Raw genomic sequence first — 19,835 nt, 5'->3', positions numbered from 1 at the left:
GACAATCACTGGTATGCAGAGGAAACCACCCTGGCTCTTACCACCCAGACTTTGGTGGTGTTGGAGACTCTCCCATGCTGTTCGAACATCCAGCAGTGGTAGGAGAGCAGCAGCTTGAGGCAGAAGCGCAGGGCAAGGATGAGGGAAAGCCACAGCAGGGTGCTGAAGACCAGAGCTGACACCATGGTTTGACCCTGACTACTCAGAGAAACATGCAGACTGCACAGAAAGACGGGAACAAACGTCATCACAAAGGGAACTGCAAATATTAACACGAGCTTCAATTAATTCTGACGAATAAAATGGGAAAACATATTTATCTTTACAGGTAAAATGTGTCTGTGGAGAACTAAGATTAGGAAAGACCAACAGCTCCATCTATTGGTAAAAAGAAGCAGTCAATGTTCTATAATCATATGTGGTTAAAATAAACATGTATGGAAAAATATTAAAATTCCAAAAATTATTCATTATTATTCTGTGACTAAATAACACAGTTGGTCAAAAATATTGTTAAAAATAAAATTAAAAATAAAATGGACTTAGACTTGACTCTGGACTTAATCAGAAAGTCTTAAAACTTATTGTGACTTGTAAAAAAAACAAAAACAAAAAAAAAAGTGGAAAAGTATCTCCTTCCTTATAAATGTACTCTATTTTGGTTTGTTTCAGAACAAATACATTTAAAAATTTAAAACATCCATCCATCCATCCATCCATCCATCCATCCATCCATCCATCCATCCATCCATCCATCCATCCATCCATCCATCCATCCATCCATCCATCCATCCATCCATCCATCCATCCATCCATCCATCCATCCATCCATCCATCCATCCATCCATTTTCTTTACACCCTTGTCCCTTAGTGGGGTCAGGAGGGTTGCTGGTGTCCATCTCCAGCTAACGTTCCAGGCGAGAGGCGGGGTCACCCTGGACAGGTCACCAGTCTGTCACAGGGCAACACAGAGACAAACAGGACAAACAACCATGCACACACACACACACACACACTCACACCTAGGGACAATTTAGACAGACCAATTAACCTGACAGTCATGTTTTTGGACTGTGGGACGAAACTGGAGTATCCGGAGAAAACCCACTATGCACAGGGAGAACATGCAAACTCCATGCAGAAAAACCGGGACAAACACTGTGAATATATTTTCACACAGGATCAGGTATGTTTGAATAAATACTTACCTGAATAAATAAGAACATATAAAAAAAGGTTTGTATTTACCGTACTTATCTGTCTTACGATTGAAAATCTAAAACACAAGTACTTTTTTAAAATAATCTAGTATATATTTCCACATCAACACTTAATATTGTTTCCTTCCTCTGGTGTCTTCGTTGGTGGTTTTTAAAGACAACTCATCCCGGTTCTGTTTACCTCAGAGGAAGATGCTGCTGTATCTTTGCGATGAGCCCCATGCTGGGATCAGACTGCATGTACATGGTAGCCAAGATCCCTATGGCAACAAACAGCCACGATGACGGGCTAGCAGGATACACTCCCTTTATCACTCTGTTCTGTGACGGCAGAAGAAAAAACAAAGTATGATTTTAAAATCAATAGTTTTATTTGCTTTTGGACCAAATGCACATATGAATATTAGTTTCTTCATTTAAAATTGATGGTTGGGAAACTTGATTTCCTCCAGATTGATGGCTTTTAGTGTTAATGTAATCTGTAAACCATCTCAGCTTCTAGTAATTTTTTATGAAATACTATTTTTTTTACAATAAATAAAAATAGGCGAGTCATTTTTTACTGACTCGCCGAATTCATATTTCTCATTCTTTTTTAGATCAGTTCTCAGATGAGTAAATCCAAGTGATTTCACTCAACTTTCCAAAGTAAAATATTATCAAAAATGAATCATTTGATTCTTGTTTTTCACTGGTGCTTCAGATCTGACTGAACGAGCTATTTTGCAGATAGAAAATGGAGAAACATTTTTAGACTGGCAAAAATGTTAGAATCATTAGCCCACAAGACTTTCAGCTGTAACTGCAGCAAAAGATGGTTTTAATTGACTCAGAAGGGCTGAAAAGAATTACATGCTACACTATTTAGATTTTAATTTGTGAAAAGAAATTGTAGAAAACCCCCAAATATTTTTTTTTACTGCACTGTTTCTGTCTATGTATTACATAAAATCCTATTAAAACTCCTGGAAGTTCATGAGTGTGACGTGACAAAATGTGGAGGAGTTAAAGGAGTGTCATTTACAAGGTATGGTAGCAGGAAGAAAACAGACAACTCTCTGGGCGAGTCCACACCCTGAACTGGGGTGTGTGTGCGTGTGTGCATGTGTGTATGTGGTGGCAGTTGAAGAGATAATCATGTTTTTATTAAACGATGGATTATAGACTAAAGTGCAGCTAAACCCATTGAACCTTATAAAACAGCTTTCCAACAGACTAGTCAGTATAAATTTATTGAATAACAAAGTACATAACACCTGCTTTTTGTGGCTCGTATATATTTATAACTGTAATCTGACGGCATTTATTTAGAGGCCTCTGGATTCTTTTTCTTCCTGGCCATAAACAACATTCCAGCATACCATCGTAACACTTGACACACCCGCACATGTAGTAGCAAGTTGGGTTTACGTCTTAGCAACAACAGAATTTCTACCTACTGAGGTATGAAAACTTATTGGAGTCCAGACTCACAATAAGTTACACAGGTTGTTACTGTCTCTGTCAGTTTCTAATTGATTTCTATAGATATTTGTAAATCCAGTTGCCAGGATAGTAGAACGCAATATTTTCCGTGTATGATCATCATGTTAGAGGGCTTGTGTTGTTCTAAACTCCAGAGTTCAGAAACACAATAAAGCTGTTTGAAGTTTTATCTAAAGCAATATATTACTTTAACTCAACATTATGCAAGCAAGCCAAGACTTTTGTAAAATGAAAGACAGCGATCAAACACTTTGATCTACTTCAAGGTGTATAGTTGGAAAACAATGTAGTAAAACTGCAAGTGAAAGAATTTTAGAGACATAATTTTATGTGTTCTGATTGAGGATTATGGGCTAAAAAAGCCTTTTAAATATTTTTTTTGTATGAGAAGTCGCTAAATACAACGACAAAGTCTTTAAGTTGGCAACAGTAGGGTGACAATTGTTAACTGGGCATGTGCGGACGTGACCTGGAGGGCGGGTCTGTCTGTCATTTCTCTCTCATTGAAGAGCAGAAAGGGGACAGTGGCTGATGTTCAGAACAAAAACAACCTCAAACTAATGTTCTCAGCATGAGTTTAGCAAAGAACACAGTAAACTCTATCCAAAGCATGTCCACTGGTGGGCTCAACTAAATATATAGTCACGGTTTGTCAAAACATCATCACTACAAAAGGGTTTTCAGCTTCTTTCAATTCTTTTAAAATGAATTTAAACCAACATGAGAAAATTGTAGCTTATAGTGTTGATGGCATAGCGTTAAAACCTTAATATGCTGTAACCCTGGCATGTGTTTCAGATATGTTGCCTTAAATGAAGCATAATGTGTTGCTTTTTTTATATATATTGTCCCAAATCCAAGATATTAAAAATCTTGGTTAACTGAAAAATTAGTTCATCCAGTTATCCAATGGGACATTGATGCCAAACTGAAAGACATTTAATGAAAGGCATTCAGGAGGAATTTTGGGTCACAAGAATGATGTGGACAACCATGTGAGGCATAATGAAGCTGATGTGACAGATGAACTCTATCGCCTCTCCATGCTGACCTTCATGCGGCTGACTCGCTTCTTCCAGGACCGGACCCCCGACAGGTAGATCTGGTTCAGGGCCTGGTAGGACAGCTGCAGGTCGATGCCTTCTGGTGTGATGGTGAACTGGAACGCTACTGCCTGATGAGCCTCCGCCATCGCTGTCACATGAAAAGAGATAAATGTGATATGTGAACCTCTTCTAATACAAAATATGACTGTAAACACTTAATCCATTTAATAAAATGATTTCTTAGCAAACGTTGCTAGGATGATTATAATTTTTTGTGGTACTACACCTAAAAATTATTAGGTACCCTTTGTATCACCTTCCCAGCAATTATCATCATATTTTACACCAATTCCCAGATTATAACAACGACATGAAGGGAACTTGACCAATTTGTGATGATATTAGAGTTAAAAATGCTACTTTGTGATTATTTATTTGAAGTCATAATCTGGCAACATTATATCTGTGTGCAGTCTTTTATAAATAAATAAATAAATAAATAAATAAATAAATAAATAAATAAATAAATAAACAACAACAAACAAAAGTATATAATAATAACAGAAAAAAATCACAAAATTATTTAGGGGGCTTAAGAATATTTTAGGGAGTCTTCAGCCCCTAAAATATCAATGTCAACTCATATTCTGGCCACACAATAGTGATGTTGTTAGCAATCTTTTGTAAAAAAAAAAAAAATAATAATAAAAAAACCTGTAACCTTAAAGTAGGCCTAGTTACATCATTATGAGCGATATAGATTTCAAGTTTTATCACAATATTGTCTGGTAATATCGTGATAACAATACAAGTGACGATAAGAACTATTTATTGCCTTTCTTTTGGTAATTGTATAATAGTCGCAGCGTGACACAGCAACCATGGCATCACAAAGACAAGTATTGCCCTTGAGAAACATTTCCATTTGTAATACACCTCTTACAAATGAAAAAGAAAAAAAGGAAAAAAGAAGTCTGATTTGTATCACTAGACTGCTCACAGTAACTACACTCAGCATATTGTCAAATTAATTGATAAATACGTTTCGGAGAAAATAGTAAGACTAAGAATCCCGTGAACATAGACAGTTTGTGTGTGTGGGGCAGGGGGGGGGGGGGGGGGTTGAACAATATTAGGAATTTATCATGATCACAATAAATGATCAACGATACAATAAATGCCCGCTCCTAGTTTCAGGAACTGGCTGATAAGCGCAGAAAATAAATTGAAAAAGTTCTAGTCTCTTGATAGAAAGCTTCTCTGAAAGCCAGAAGGCATCACAGTGTGCAAATCAATGTGAAAACACTCGAGTTATTCAGTGTGGAAGGAATGTTGTTTTTACATGTGCAGCACCAACAGCCAGTGTATTCTGCGGCTAGTTCACTCTGGTTATTTCATGCAGTTTATTTAAAAAAATGATTAATCGCTGAAAATTTAGACAATTATTCCTGAAGTGTTTGGTGAGTTGTGGGGCTAATTTGACTGTGCATCAAATCAAAATGTAAAAACTTGAGACTGTGTTAACTTTTCACAATTTGTCAGCCACAAACAGCAATGGGTTTTTTGGGGTGGCGATTTCCTGTGATAAACCAACACAAGTGCAAAGTAGTTGTGAAGTGGAACAAACACAATGACTGACTTTTTAAACGTTGTTCCAAATAAACAGAAGCAGATATATTTGTAATGCAGGTTTTTTTCTTCACTGCTTCTCAATGATAACCTGAAAGAAGGAATTGTCTGTTCCTTCTTCCTGTTTGCCACCCGTCTCCCACGCATCACAGTCGCTGCACTGTGGGTATGTGAATGTGGGAGGGGCACGCTGCCCTAGGTCAGTCTGGCAGATTTTATAAGTGCTCAGCCTTTAGAGCAATGAGATGCACAGTGACCTCAGGAAGACTGGAGTAGGGAGTTATTTTCCTCTCTTAGATGAGCACAAACTTACCTCAGGTGTCACAATGTCACTGTCAAGTTTATTTCTGTAGCACATTAAAAATTACCTCACTTGACTAAAGTGTTCCACAGTTTTGTAGAGGTAAGCTAATCCACCGTCTTCTACCTGCTCAATCAATCACATTTAACTAGAGATGCACCGATTCGTTATTCATATCTGTATCGGTGCAAATATTGAAAAAAATTCTGTGGCAATGTGTTTGATCCATAAGGGCAGATCTATTCAGTCTAATTCTATGCTTTGTGCACTGAGCAACATCATGCTTTATTATTATTTATTTTACATTACATTTAGAATTCCTAACTGGACTTTCTGAACCATTTGAAAGAAGGAATTCCACAGTTTGTTTTTTATGTTTGACGAACTTAGTCAACCTACTGTTTTATCTTTCTCAGTTTACTTTGTCTGTTCTACTCCTAATTGCAGTGACATAACCAATTAAAGTTGTGTTGTTTTTACGTGTGACCAAGATTGTGAAGTTATTGGTGTATTTAGTTGTGCTGTACTGGTGCATAGTTATTAAATAAATTTGCAATTAAGTACATTTATGGCTGTATTTTTTTAAAAATTATAATTTTGAAGTCCATTTGGCACTGTTTTTCTGTATCAGATCGGTCGATACTATACCTCAGATATCTGTATCGGAATTGGAAGTGAAAAAGTGCGTCGGTGCATCCCTGGTTTTAACCCAAACTTTGGATTAGGTTGAGGTTGACAGCCATCTACTTGTGGATTTGAAGTGAACTGAACAGTGCTCTACGAGTTCCTAAAGCTCATAGAACTGATATCCCAGCTCATAGAATTTGGGTAACTCCTTCCCTTCTACTGGCATTTTTTACTTTTTCTTGGTCTACTACATAAAGTGCAAGCAAACTACATTGAAGTTTGTTGTAGCAGAATGTGAAAAGCCACTGCTGTTAGTTAGCATGCTAGTGCTAATGCCACTACATAACCCCTCTGTTGTGAGCGCAACTATAATTATCTCTATTGTCTCTGGTCTATCTAACATCCAGTCTGTTCTCCTAGACTTGGACCTGTGTGACTTCTGTTACAAGGCCGCAACAAGATAGGATGTTCTACACCTATAGGCTACAATAACTAAGCTAGAGAAGACTTGGCGCAATGTTAATGTAGTGTTTGTGTGCACCGGGGCTGTAGCGATACACTAATCTTACGATACAACATGATACGCGATATTCTGCTCACAACACGATATGTATCACTTGGATTGAATTTATTGAACTGATGGTGTAATACTGATGTAATGAATGTTGTTTATGTTATATATTTGCATTGCATAAATATTAATTGCTTTGTGTATTTGGCTAACCAAATACACACACACAAAAAAAAGACGTGCACATTGCGCAAAACTCTGAAACAGGAGACAAGGGACATAAAACGGAGCGACGAACTAGATGTGGCATAAAAACAGAGAATCCGACGCTGAACAGTGAAAAATCAACACATGATGTGGCGCAGCAGGTGATGAGTGAAGATTACTGATGGTGAGCGTCAATAAACGATCAAAAAACTCTAGCAACAGGAAAGACACTAAAGTGGACATAGCAATAAACTAAGAGAGGACAATACTAATCAAAGTAAACTAAATGGAAATAAATGAAAAACAAAATGCTAGAATAAACTAAGAAACTAAAGTAAATACTAGAGTTGTGCCGATCGATCGGTCACCGATCATAATCGGGCCGATTTTTGTGAAAAAGTGCATGATCGGTGATCATTGGCTCTTGTTGCCGATACCGATCACCTGCATCTCATTTCGCAGTCTGCCTGTGCAGCTGATCTCCTCTTTCCTTCACACTGCGCAAACGCGCAGCAACAAATCCTAAGCGATGTGGAACTATAACGCACTGACTGAATGGGGAAGTTTGCGTGTTGTGGCGGAAAATTGAAGCACGTCAAAATGCATCAACACAACGAAGCTAATGCGACATAAAAACAATACCATACTTGACGGAGTTTGGCTACATCGAGGCTCACTGCAGTAAAAAAGACATGGAGGATCAGATAGCAGGTAAAGCAGCGCACAGCTACAAACACTCACCCAGATTAGCATGACGGTCAGAAAGCTAAACAAATAACCCGCAAAATTATTTAAGTCTTCGAGCTGTGATGTAAGACGCTGGTTCTGCTCTCGCTGTTGAACCGCTGCTATGCGCTACAGGTAGTAATATTTCACAGACGGAGCGCCGCTTCTGCTCCACCTGGTAGTGACTCTCACACCGAACCTCTGTTTAAAGCTGCAGCATCTAAGCTAAAAAAATTAATTTTACATACGTATTAAAATTTTCGCTGTCCTAACATGAGACAGATAATCTCTAAAAAAAATAATCGATCCCCTCCCTGCTCTGCATAATTACTCTGCTCAGTCAGAAACAGCCACTCAGAACTAGCAGTAATCAGCTAGCCGCCATGCTAACAGGAAGTTTTCATTCAGTAACTCTGGATTGTTTATTGTAATGGAACTTGTATTTGCTTTGAATGTTAAGTTTTATACTTGAATTTTTTTGGCAATGTTGAGAGGTTTTATTTTGGCTCTTTGCATTATTTGGCCTCTTCAGAGCCTTCATATGTTATCAGTCTGTTAAAGATAGTATTACTGATAGCAGTACAATTTGCAGAATGCCTGTTTTGTTTAGTTTTCTTCTTGGAAAAAGTTATTAAAAACAAGTTTTTGTCTAAATTAAGGTGAATTCATGGTTCCTTTTTCCACATAATGTAACCGGTAGTGTTTATGATAAAAAAAAAAAAAAAAATTATGTGATCAGTATCGGTGATCAGTATCGGTGATCGTCCCTCTTGGGTGATCGGTATCGGCAGGAAAAAACCTGATCGGCACATCTCTAGTAAATATAGAGGAATAAACTTGTATGGCAAGACCTTTCGAGCAATACTTAATACAGAGGACTGTATGGCAAGAATAAACAGACACTGTTTCCAGATAAAAGGTAAAATAATATTGTTGAAATGTCATGGGTTTGTTGAGACTACATCTAGTACTGAGAATAAATATATCTTACAGACCATAACAGTAAATAACTTATCACTTATTTATGTTTTTAATTAGATTTTATATATTTATTTCTTCAATATTATTTTTCATGTTAGTGTTAATGTCATGAGGCCGATGACTCCATGACACTTTCAATTTGACTCATTAGGATTTGATTAAGAACCAGATTTGTTCTTTGTAATTTCTGTCCAGTAAAACTATTAATCTATAAATCAATAGACAGGTTTATATGAAGATATAATCCATGTTTCTGTCTCATATTTGTATGGCATTAAAAGGACATGGAACTTTTGTTTTTCCACTGAAAGTTCTGGTTTGCACAATAAATGCCATGTGGGTGAAATTTTATGAATGATACTCTGATGTCCCATTCTCCTGAAGGCAGCACAGAGCTGCACCACCAGAAACCGACAGAAACACTGAAGAGAAGAAGAGTTATGATTAATGTAGTTACAGTTCTATCCATATTTTAATGTTGCAGAGCACTATCATTTTGCAAATAGATCAAAGTTTAAACTGGCATTGTTTTACATCTTTTATCTGGTCATTTTGTGGAATATTTAGCAACTAGAAAATGGCAAAGAACAAGAATATTTTTTCCACTGATTGGCTGCTGTTAGGCCTACCAATTTTAACTTGAATGTTCGTTCATTGCATTTTTTGTAGACGCCTGTGAAAATAATTTCTATTCACATGGCTTTTTTGTTCTCTGGGAAATTATCTTGATGATAAACAGAGAAACAAGCATAAAAATCAAAACATCTACAATAGTGATAGTAATAATAATAAAATAATAGTCAGTGTAAAGTAGCCTACAAATTCTTTGGTGGGGGGCGGTGAGGGACTTGGATAAAGGCTGGGGGGGCGCTGGCCCAAAAAAGGTTGAGAAACACTGTTCTAGAGTAACTTAGCTAAACATTAATTACCCCTAGGCTCCAAATCAGTCATCCATGAGTGTTATTGTTAAAGCTATGACGCCAAACCTGTTTAACAGGCTCGAGCAAAAAAGATGGTACGGCTAGCTCAGCGCGTTCCATACAAGAGTGATGGAAGGGAACTCACGTGCTAGTGAGCGTCGCTACTTTGTAATGCTAACAAATTAATAGATTATATATTTAAACTGTGCCATAAAAAAGGGTAAAGTGGCTTTATTAGTATCCAAAAGGCACTTCAATAATTCACTCTGTCCTTCTGTCACTCGTTGCCATGTTCTAAAGTTAATGTGCGGGTTTGTAGTTAAGCCCCTTTCCCCTTCCTCTTAAATATAGAAGTCATTTGTCTTTACATTTAGACAAGACGAAACGTCCAACAAACTGCCACAAACGGCACTTGCATACCGTCAGTACTTCCCTTCAGGAGCAACAGCGATACAAAGAGACCGTTTATTTTTCGAAGCCACGCGCGTGAAGACAGGAGACAGATATCTCCATTGTCAACTGACATTATTTGTGGGTGGACAGACATACTAACATTTCCCATAAGGACACAGGCGAGCTTCCATGTAATCAAAACAAAAACAATTCAGGGAGTATCTTGCGCTCCGATAGCAAAGCAAGAATATCTGTCTGTCGCGGTAATATAATCTAGTAGTAACGTCGTAAAAGTGCTTTACTCCACTCAGAACCACGCAGCACCAACCGCTCGAGGAGCGACGCACAACTGACAAAAACGAAAAGGAAAAAGGCCTGTAAATACACAATTAGGTAAAAACCACGAGTGGTTTTGACGAGAGAAGACAAAACAAAGATACAATTACCTGATCCGTCTTTTTTCAAAGGATCTTGAACGATGGAAACAAATGTAGAAAACGTCTGCTGGCGCCCCTCCCTTCACGAGCCCGTTACACGTGAGCGCCCCTTCAGAAGCATCCATAGCCAATGGCTGAAAAGCAGCAGCACGTCATTTGCTTCCTTTTTTGGGAGCATCACACCCATTTTTGATTCATAACGTACAGAGAAAGCTCAGGCGGTAAATTAGAAGTTAAAAACGGCAGTAGTTTCGTATTTTAAACAAATTATTATTATTATTATTATTATTATTATTATTATTATTATTATTATTATTATTATTATTATTTGTCATTGCCATTACAAAATGGCTGGAGATATTTGTTTCAAGTTTACACTGTAGTACATACAGTCACCATAAAAAGTCTTCACATTTCTGTTAAAATTAATTTATCAGGGGTTTTTTTAACCTCACAAAACTTGGCATTAGTATATAAACTTTTTTTCCACCTATGTAAATACTAATTTTACATCATAATAACAAAAGAAAGATGTTATTTTTCTGTAGTGCTGCAAAACTAAAATGTAGTAATGTGCACATATTAATTTTGTTTATTGGCCATTTTCAGTACTGCCCCAGATTACCCTGTGTTGTCATATAAGAGTTGATTTTAGATGCAGCACCTGAGCATTATAATGGTGTTAAAATTGTGGCCAAGTGACATTCAAATTTTTACTGTTTTGTGGTAACTGTATTATTTACATAGTTTTATTTTACAGAGTGCATGCAAAAACCTGTATTGATATGTGAGATTTTTTTATATAATTTGCATGATTTTGATCGTAATCAGTAAATAAATCCTAATTATTTTAGTTGCACTGTAAATACAGTCTAAGAGGGGATTGTATGCGAGTCCACTGCTGTGATGAAGTATGAAATTATAGTAAAGTATGATAAAGTTGAGACTAAATACAGCCAGAAGATTTAGGTTTAACATTATTTTCATTTACCGTAGTCATAAACTTTGTTTCTAAAAGAAAACATGACCAGAATCTCTCTCAAAGAGTATCAGTTTAGAAAGATGGACCATTTTTTCACACTAAATAAAATGCACGTCAAACATTATTTATGCCTTTCCCAACAATTGTTGTAAAAACCTATATATGTATCACTGCAGTCAAAACCATGTAATCATTTCTAACCTCCCTTTTGAATGTTTACATTGGTATTCTGATGATTCATTGTTGAAGAGGTCAAAGTCTTTGTCTCCACCTCAAGTTTTTTTTTTAATCAAATACTATGTTGACGCATGAGGCCTATCTGTTATTTTAGACAGATTATTGACATAACAACTGGCTCAACTACTGGGTTAATCACACACAATGTTCCAGGTCAGATAATTTGCAAGTTCTGGGTCAAACACACATAATATTCTGCATCAGCCACAGCTATGACATAACTCAACGGTATTCACCTCCCCCTAAAAAGATCATTTTGTTTTCCTACTAACACGTCCTTCTCAAGATTTTAATCTTTACCTCCCTAAACAGATTCTGTGTCAGACTTTAGTTTGGGACTGGCTGCAAAGTGGTAATATTACTTGAATTCAGACGTTGGTAAAATTCAAAGATTAGTTGAAACCTAAATCTGACAGACCGAGCAATCATTTTGACATTAACTCCAAGTTTTGCAGACCATTAAACTACTTTTAATTTAACAAATATAAGTGACTGCATGGTGGTACAGTTGTTAGCATTGTTGTTTTATAACAAGACGATCGTAGGTTCGAATCCCGGCCTGGAGCCTGGTTCTTTGCAGTTACTCTGCTGTCCACAGTCCAAAATTCAGCAAGATATTTTAACTGGTTTCTCTCTCTTAACTGAAAATACATTTGACCCTATTGTAAAACCATTAGCTCAATCTCAATATTACATTGACTTCATTTAACTATAACCTGTCTGACAAAATAAAGTAAGGTAAAAAGATTTAAGAGAGCACCACAACATTCCTCTATCCAAATTAATTTAAGAGCAGATGAGAAACAAAGAGAACAATTAATCAGTCTGCAATAAATATGAGATATCACAGTGGCGAACCTTCCTGGAACGGATCAGCCTTACCAGAATTCTCCAAAGGTGCATCAACGACTTAACAAAGACATCATAAAGCAACCCAATCTACACGACTGCAGATGACTAGTACCAGCTAAGGTCAGTATTTAAGACTAAATACTGACAAAATGATGTAAAAGTTGTTTCAGTGGGAGTGATCCAAGGCCAAAGTTAAAGACTAAACATCTTTTCAGAAACAAGACATTGTACGAACACTCAGAAGTGGTGGTGGTGGGATGGTGGTCTGGGGCCTCTTCCGGACCTGGGCCATTTGATGTAATTGATACAATCAGTTGGCAATCATTTCAGTTAAACTCAACAACATTCTGGTTACGAGGCAAGACAATGAAGTTCGGACTGACCTTGTCAAAGTCCATGCCTGAATCTGGTAGAGACCATTGATAGTTTATTTGGATTCCAGATGATTTGTCAAGACCAAAGATGGCAAAGTCAGTTAGAATGTTTGGGGGCAATTACTTTTCACATAGGATCAGATTGCTTCACCAGGTTGGCCACTAGTAATCCTCTTAAACCTCACATGTTCTTAGCGTGAGCTCAGATGACAGACATCAGACTGCCAGTTACCAAAACCAAAAAAGCCCAAAAATCTCCTAAAAGCACACGCGGGTTCAGTGCGACCCTGCCGGACCGTGCACAGGGTAAAAAGCTCGTGGGATCAAACAGACGCCACGGGAAGGTTAAACTGTAGCGATTATTCAACAAAACAAACCCAAACTCCAACATACATTTCCATTGTTGTTTATTGAACAGCATTTCTCACAGGCAATAATAATCATAGTCATAATAGTGCACTTTTCCTTTTGCGTAATTGTACTACAGACATTTCTCTTTGTCGTCATCATCATCATTAATCGTGTTAGCTCCTCTCTCGACCCCCCGTCACACCTACACCTTCTTTGTTCATGAATTCTTTTAGAGTGAAAAAGTCATTTTTTTTGTCTACTGCGTGAATCGGTGTGGAGGAGTGAGGGTTGTGAAACAGAAGCGAGGGTGGAGGGAATTTGAAGTTGGAAAGAGGGTTTAAGGGCATAAGGGCTGCAGATATTGTAGTTGTATTGTTTTTATGACTGCAGAAGAAGAATGAGTAATAATGATGAGAATAAGAGCTGTATGGTGACTACAGAGTCAATAAAACATAGTGAATGCTACATAGCTATGAATGGCATACAATGCAGATAGAGACAGGCACAGTGTATACAAACGTATACAGCATCTGCATCAAAGTATATAGTGTAGAAAATGTTTACAAGAAGGGTGATTATATAAGAGGATGTGTTATGTGCATTTAGGAGGAAAGTGGGGATTGAAATACAAAGAGACGGAATGGGAAGATGTACAAGATATAAGGTAAGTAAGTTCTGCCACTGATTAGCTAACTTCTTTAGCTTCAGTTGGGTTTTTTTTTTTTTTCTTCTGAATTACATTCTAAGTTGGTGTTTTAAAATAGGTATGGAAATCTGTAACTTGAGACCTGTTTGACCTCTGCCCTTTGGACACGGGGCTTGTGCTCCAGGGTCACCACAGGTGTCAAATGTGCATGCACTCACCAGAAGACTAAAACGCACGTCCACCACATATCTAACATCGCTACCGAGCTCCGGCTTACTGCAAGAACTTACAGTCCCTCCCCAAAGCTGTTCTAAAACTAAACAGCTTCACCTGAGTCTATGGTGCATCCATCGTAGCAGACATTCTGAGAGGGTTTAGGTTGCCTTTAGGTTTGAAGCTGTTGAAGAACAAGGTTGCCAAAAGTCAGGAGAGAATGGGTTGAAATTTAAGAGATTTTGATGACTAAGCAAAAAGTACATGAAAACATGAACGTGACAACTCTGGCCTTACCATGCCAGCTTTGAAATGAATAAAAAACGGTTCTGTTTAGCATGCCGACATGTCAATTAGCTCTAAACGCAGAGCACAGCCAGATATTTGTGAAAATGAATTTACCAGAAATTTGAGGTCCTGTACACGTGCATTGTTTTCTCTTTTTACTTTTAAAAACATTTAAAATTAAAGTGCGTCCACACAACAGAAGATAAGGTAGTAGGTATGCCAGGCCAATTGGTGGCACTGTAACACTGCCAGCTTATGGCACAAAAAACAGAATGTGGCATGCTTGTCATTTGTGAGAATGAGGCGCATGCGGGGCAGAGAGAGCTGGAGTTATGACTTCATAGTTAATTCCTTGTGGCTCGCATGGCCACACAGTCATGAAACCAGCGTTTTGAAATTCAACAACCCCAGAACCCGGTTTCAAACTGCATCGTTTCTGGTCTCCCAAATGCCGAATTTGTATGGGCGCATTGGGGTGTATTGTAGATAGGAAGAAAAAAAAAGAGGAGAAAATTAGTTTAGTTTTTCATGCATATTTGTGACTTTTAAAACTCAGAAATTTCCAAGTTTTTTCTAGAAATTTTTCAGCTTTTCAAGTTCAGAAATTTCCTTGTGTTTTCTAGGACATTTTTGAGATTATCTTTAAGTTTTTGGCAGAAATTTACTACTCGCTTTTTAAAAAATATATCTCCCAGGGCCATAAAAAGCTTTTGTAAATTTGTGTGGAGGCACTGCCTAAACGACCAAAAACTTTAGCGGACACACCCAAAAACGTCTCCGTGTGGACGGTGCCACACAGCTGTTCTACAGAACCGATATTTTTTAACTGGAGCCGAAACCTTATGAAAGAGAATAAACGTCTGTATCTGTGGACCTCCTGCATAGTCGTGAAAATGCTTTTCTTTCTGTTGTGAGAACTGTATGACCTGTAGCTATTACCAAGCTGTTGTACTGAATCGACATTTTTTTTTACTTTGGAAACAAGACCAGCTAAAATAAAATAAATGGCTTCCTCTGTGGACATCATGCATAGCTGTGAATATGTTATTCTTTATGTCATAAGAGCTGTAGGATCTAATGAATAATCTACGTTGGGGCTTGTTCCACAGTGAACAAAATGTCTAAAATGTCCTACATTTATGTGTTTTGTTCCCCTAGGCAGAAAGAAAGACAGAGAAATTCTTTAAAGTAGTCATACAACATTCTAGTAACCTATTATTTTCGTTTTGTCTGAGGCGGTGATAAAAATCAAACACAGCAAAGCAGAATGAAGTCTCGGATACTTATCTACCTATCACTAAAGTTCCTCCTAAAATGTCAGAGTGTAGATGAACTTTTGGTTTAGCTTCGTAAAAGGTGAACATCTATGGTGACACACACAGATGACAATAAATAAATTACAAGCTTAACAGAAGATACAAAAATGTACATCGGAGCTTAAAGCATATTTTGGCATGAAATATCTCAGTGTCAAAGTAAGTTATTCTTCAGTGACAGGTGTTGGTTTACTCTTAAAATCCCTGCACGAAAAAAAAAAAAATCTACTTTCAAACAATACATAGTAAATAAAAAAATAATAAAAATACAAACTTCAATAAATACATGGATAAAAATGTAGTGCAGTAATTTTAAGAACTTTGTATTGACATTCAAATAATTAGTTCCACGCTCATTTATGCTTGTGTTAAATACATCAATGAAAAACATCTACATATACAGAGACCGGTGCCATAAAAGGAAGGAGACACTAAAAAAAAGAAAAATACCAGGAACATTTCTTTCTTCGGTTTGGCTTCATTTTTCCTACCCAGGCAGCATGAGTATAGTTTCTATGACGACAGACACACCTGAGTATGTTGGATCTTTCACCTCAGCTTTCTTGTAAACAGTACATTCCCGACCTTCATTCTTTTTCAGTGAGACGTAAAACATTTAGACTTTGGGAATAGGAATGATTTCAAACAACTATGTTGAAATTTCTAACTGTCAAAGGAGCCTCTTTGAATCATTGTTTACTGACTCAAGAAGCCAATTATTTATTCATTAATGCTTAAGATAAGTTTTAGCTTCGGCTAATGTGGGTTATAGCCATTTAAGCTAGCCCAGAATTGTGTTTTCCTCCGTTGTTGGAGGCTAGTTATCTTAGTATATGCAAATATGTGAAGAACATTGATCATATTGGACCTTTGGTTAAAGTTGTGTTAAAAACAGAAAAATGGCAGACGGGTTTCACATAATGTGGCCATCAATTCAATGACAATGCACTGTAGCAAAAGCCAGTAAATTAGCTGCTTTAGCCCTCCAAAGACAGGACATCCACAGACATCTTCTAAATAGTAATTTCAGGTTCGTTAGATATTTTTGTAAACAAAGTGGACATATATCATGTCCAAATTTACAAAACATGAGGCTTGATTAGCAAACATTCTGTCCTTAAATATGCTTTTCAGTCTTTTCTTTGCATTGTAATATTGAAAAAAAAGTCATTTTATTTGAGTCTAAATATGAGGAAACAAAGCAGTTTTTGTGAAGTACCAAACCTTGTCACATCTTGTGTGGCTTTCCTTGTGCTTTGTTTGGACTAGTGAAGGTGCAATGGGATCAAGGATGTGGTATTTACATTGTTCTGCTGTATCACGATGGGGTATGTTTCCTTTATAATTATTACTTTTTGCATATATTTATGATCCAACTGATCTCTGGGGTACATTTGGACCCGAGTTGGTCAAATATTTATCTAATCAGAAAGGCCAACCCTAAAGTTTCCTTTCTGTTTTATGCATGTCTGTGGAGTAAATTTTCACCAGAGTAGACATTATAGAGTGAGACTGAGTAATGTTGGTATTTGACTGATGTTGCAATGTCCTTACCACTATTGCATTGATTCTATAGATATAATTTTGACACTAATGAGAAAATCTGCTCTAGTGGATTGGCGGTGGGGCTGAGATTTAAGACTCCTGATGTCAGAAGATTAACTGGAGCAGGAAAACATGAAGAAATTTAGGAATTGATACTCTGCATGGTTATTTTCAAATGAAAACTAACAACCTGAAAGGCGTGGGAGAAAATCTATTATTATCTTCACAGAGAGTAAACTCCAGTCCTTGGACCTGGCAACAGTAAACTTATTTGATAACATCAAGCCTTCTTTTTCTGAGGCAAAATCAAGAAATGCAGAGGAACTGTGGAATGTACTCCAACCTATTAACAAGCTGACATACCTGTTAACAGGTGCCAGATGTCGGCTGATGTAATTCAACGCAGATGTGAGGCAATTTTCAGAATTAATGGTTGTACATGTAAATATTTGTTAAATTCTTTACAGGAAAGCCGAATCTTCAAGCATTTTACTTCAGTTATTTTTTTAATCCCCCTTTTTTCTCACCTTGTTGTGTGTAAACAAACATCATACATTTTTCTGCCAGTTTGGCATGGAATGGGCAGTATTCGCAATTCTTTAGCATGTACAGAAATAGAAGCTACAATCAGATTTTCCTCGCTCTCCCAAATATGCTGCTGTTATTTGGAACACAGCTTTATGCTTTATTGTTCTGCCATTAACAATATTAAATATAAGAAGAAGTAAATTATGTAGAGACAAGAGGGACCAACAAGCATCCAGGCAAAAGGAAAGTGGATTTGGTGTAAACAGGATACGAGCGGCATACAGCTACTGAGATAACTGAAATATATCACTGTCATTATGAGTCAGAAGTATGACTTCCTTTGTTTGGTCAGATTCAGAGAAGAGAATCTCTAATAGGAAGGAAAAGATTGTGGTTTGGGTTCATGACAAGCCATTTCTGAAACTGTGGTAATGCTAAGCTAATGCTAACCATGGTGAGGCAAAACTTGACGACTTGTTGAATTGTTTAAAAGTTTACAGGTCTATTACCGTTATTATGCACTTGGTACTTACTGTCTGATGATAAAGAGATTTTAAAATTAGAGTACTGAACCAGGGTATGGCGAACCAGCTCATATTAGTGCTAGCATGTGTTTTAGATTAGAAGTTGTTCTAAGGCTCAGAGAGACCAACTTAAAAAAGAGCAAACTAAAATTTCTAACCCTAACAAAAAAAAAAAAAAAAAAAAAATCCATTTATATGGATTCTGCATGGTGTAAAAGAAATGCTCTAAAAATCATTCACATAAAAACTGCTTTTCATTTCTAAATAAGCCAAAGAGAAGGTTTTTGGCGTCTTAGTTTTTTTTGTGTCCACTGCATTTAAATTAACGGGCAGCTCCTTCTATGTTTGGCCTCTTAATCTTTTCGTCCAGCATGCTTTTAGACTAGTAGGGGACCCTCCTCGCAGCTTGACTAGTTTTTCCTTGAAATGTGGCTAAATTCTTACCATTATCCACATTTGTCTTCTCTTGTAAAGGCATTATGGTATCATAGCTTCATATCATTGTATATCAGAAATAACTGTGTGGAGTAGGGGTGGGGGCTCCATAAGTTGTGTTCTCCGACGCACAGTGCCCACGTTATCGCGGATCCGTTCTCTGGTGGTATTTGTTCCTCTGCTCTCATCCTGTTTGATTGTGAAAATGTGCCGTTAGGGTTTGCTGAGCTTTTAGGGACACAAACCACTTCAGACGATCACAAAGCTCATCTGATTCTCGGCCGGCTTTCCTTCATGTTGTCGGTCTGGAGAAAACACATTTGTTCGCCCCTAGAAAGGTGAGGAGAGGAAGTGATGCGGACAATAAATCTGGATGGGCAGGAAGTGATGAAAGGGAATGCGTCGATGCACTCAGTTGCTGACCGGTGTCGCAGTGAACCAACCTGACCGAGTGACCTGGAGGATTCCTGCAAAGTCTGAAGAAACTGTTGATTGTGATAGTTTGTCGGAAATGTCCTGTGCTTTGTCGATCTGCTGTGGGAGGTGGACGACTCGTTTCCCTGGTTGTGAGTTTTCTCTGTTCTACATTCCCACTCCCTTCTGTACGCCTTTCTACTACAGACAGACACTTTGGGGGAATTCTCTGGATCTCTAGATGATCTTTGACTAAAGTCCTTCTCGCCTTCCGTTCCTTTAAATGGGATTAAAGGTCAGAAGCCTGGAAAGGAGTAAGGAAAAGGCTAAGGAAAGAAAGCAGGAAGGACTGAGTGGAGGAAGAGAGGAAAGCCAGGCGGTCAACCCTCTCTTCTCGTTTGCAACATTCTTTTCACGGGTGAGACTGCGTCCCGTTGGACGATGAAAGGAGTCTAGTCTTGTCTCTCCCCGACTCTCGCCGTTGTAAGGCCGTCCCCCCACTGTTGCTGCTGCTGCTGCTGCCGCCGCTCACCCCGTCCACCGTGGGCTCCCTCTCCATTCGCTCCGATCCGCTTTCGAAATTCCGGGAGTTCTGATGGGAAGGAGCGCTGGGCGGACGGGAGAGCTGACCGTTCTTCTCATCTGA

The 19,835-nt window shown here is 37.8% G+C and overlaps 2 protein-coding genes and 1 long non-coding RNA gene across 4 annotated transcripts in view; all 3 read right to left on the bottom strand.

Moving 5' to 3' along the window:
* cpt1a2b (carnitine palmitoyltransferase 1A2b) overlaps nt 1–10,626 on the bottom strand; it is a 33,246-nt gene extending 22,620 nt beyond the window's left edge. Inside the window, exons 1-4 of the mRNA XM_008415266.3 lie at nt 10,494–10,626; nt 3,758–3,900; nt 1,403–1,542; nt 42–219 (exon numbers count right to left, since the gene is read on the bottom strand). Of these exons, the coding sequence (XP_008413488.1) occupies nt 42–219; nt 1,403–1,542; nt 3,758–3,898 (459 nt within the window). The 5' untranslated portion in view covers nt 3,899–3,900; nt 10,494–10,626. The remainder of the gene's footprint in view (nt 1–41; nt 220–1,402; nt 1,543–3,757; nt 3,901–10,493) is intronic.
* Nucleotides 1–19,835, bottom strand: part of LOC108166503 (uncharacterized) — a 123,871-nt gene that overhangs the window by 59,269 nt on the left and 44,767 nt on the right. The window lies entirely within an intron of this gene.
* brsk1b (BR serine/threonine kinase 1b) overlaps nt 13,320–19,835 on the bottom strand; it is a 35,004-nt gene continuing 28,488 nt past the window's right edge. For both annotated transcript variants that reach the window (XM_008415262.3, XM_081609593.1), the window contains exon 20: nt 13,320–19,831. In XM_008415262.3, coding sequence (XP_008413484.1) covers nt 19,602–19,831 — 230 coding nt within the window. In that variant the 3' untranslated portion in view covers nt 13,320–19,601. The remainder of the gene's footprint in view (nt 19,832–19,835) is intronic.

The sequence above is a fragment of the Poecilia reticulata genome, chromosome 8 (assembly GCF_904066995.2).
Source record: "Poecilia reticulata chromosome 8, P_reticulata-male-v2, whole genome shotgun sequence".
Classification (NCBI taxonomy): domain Eukaryota; kingdom Metazoa; phylum Chordata; class Actinopteri; order Cyprinodontiformes; family Poeciliidae; genus Poecilia; species Poecilia reticulata.
The sequence above is the reverse complement of the archived record's forward strand: the minus strand, read 5'-3'. Positions and strand labels throughout refer to the sequence as shown.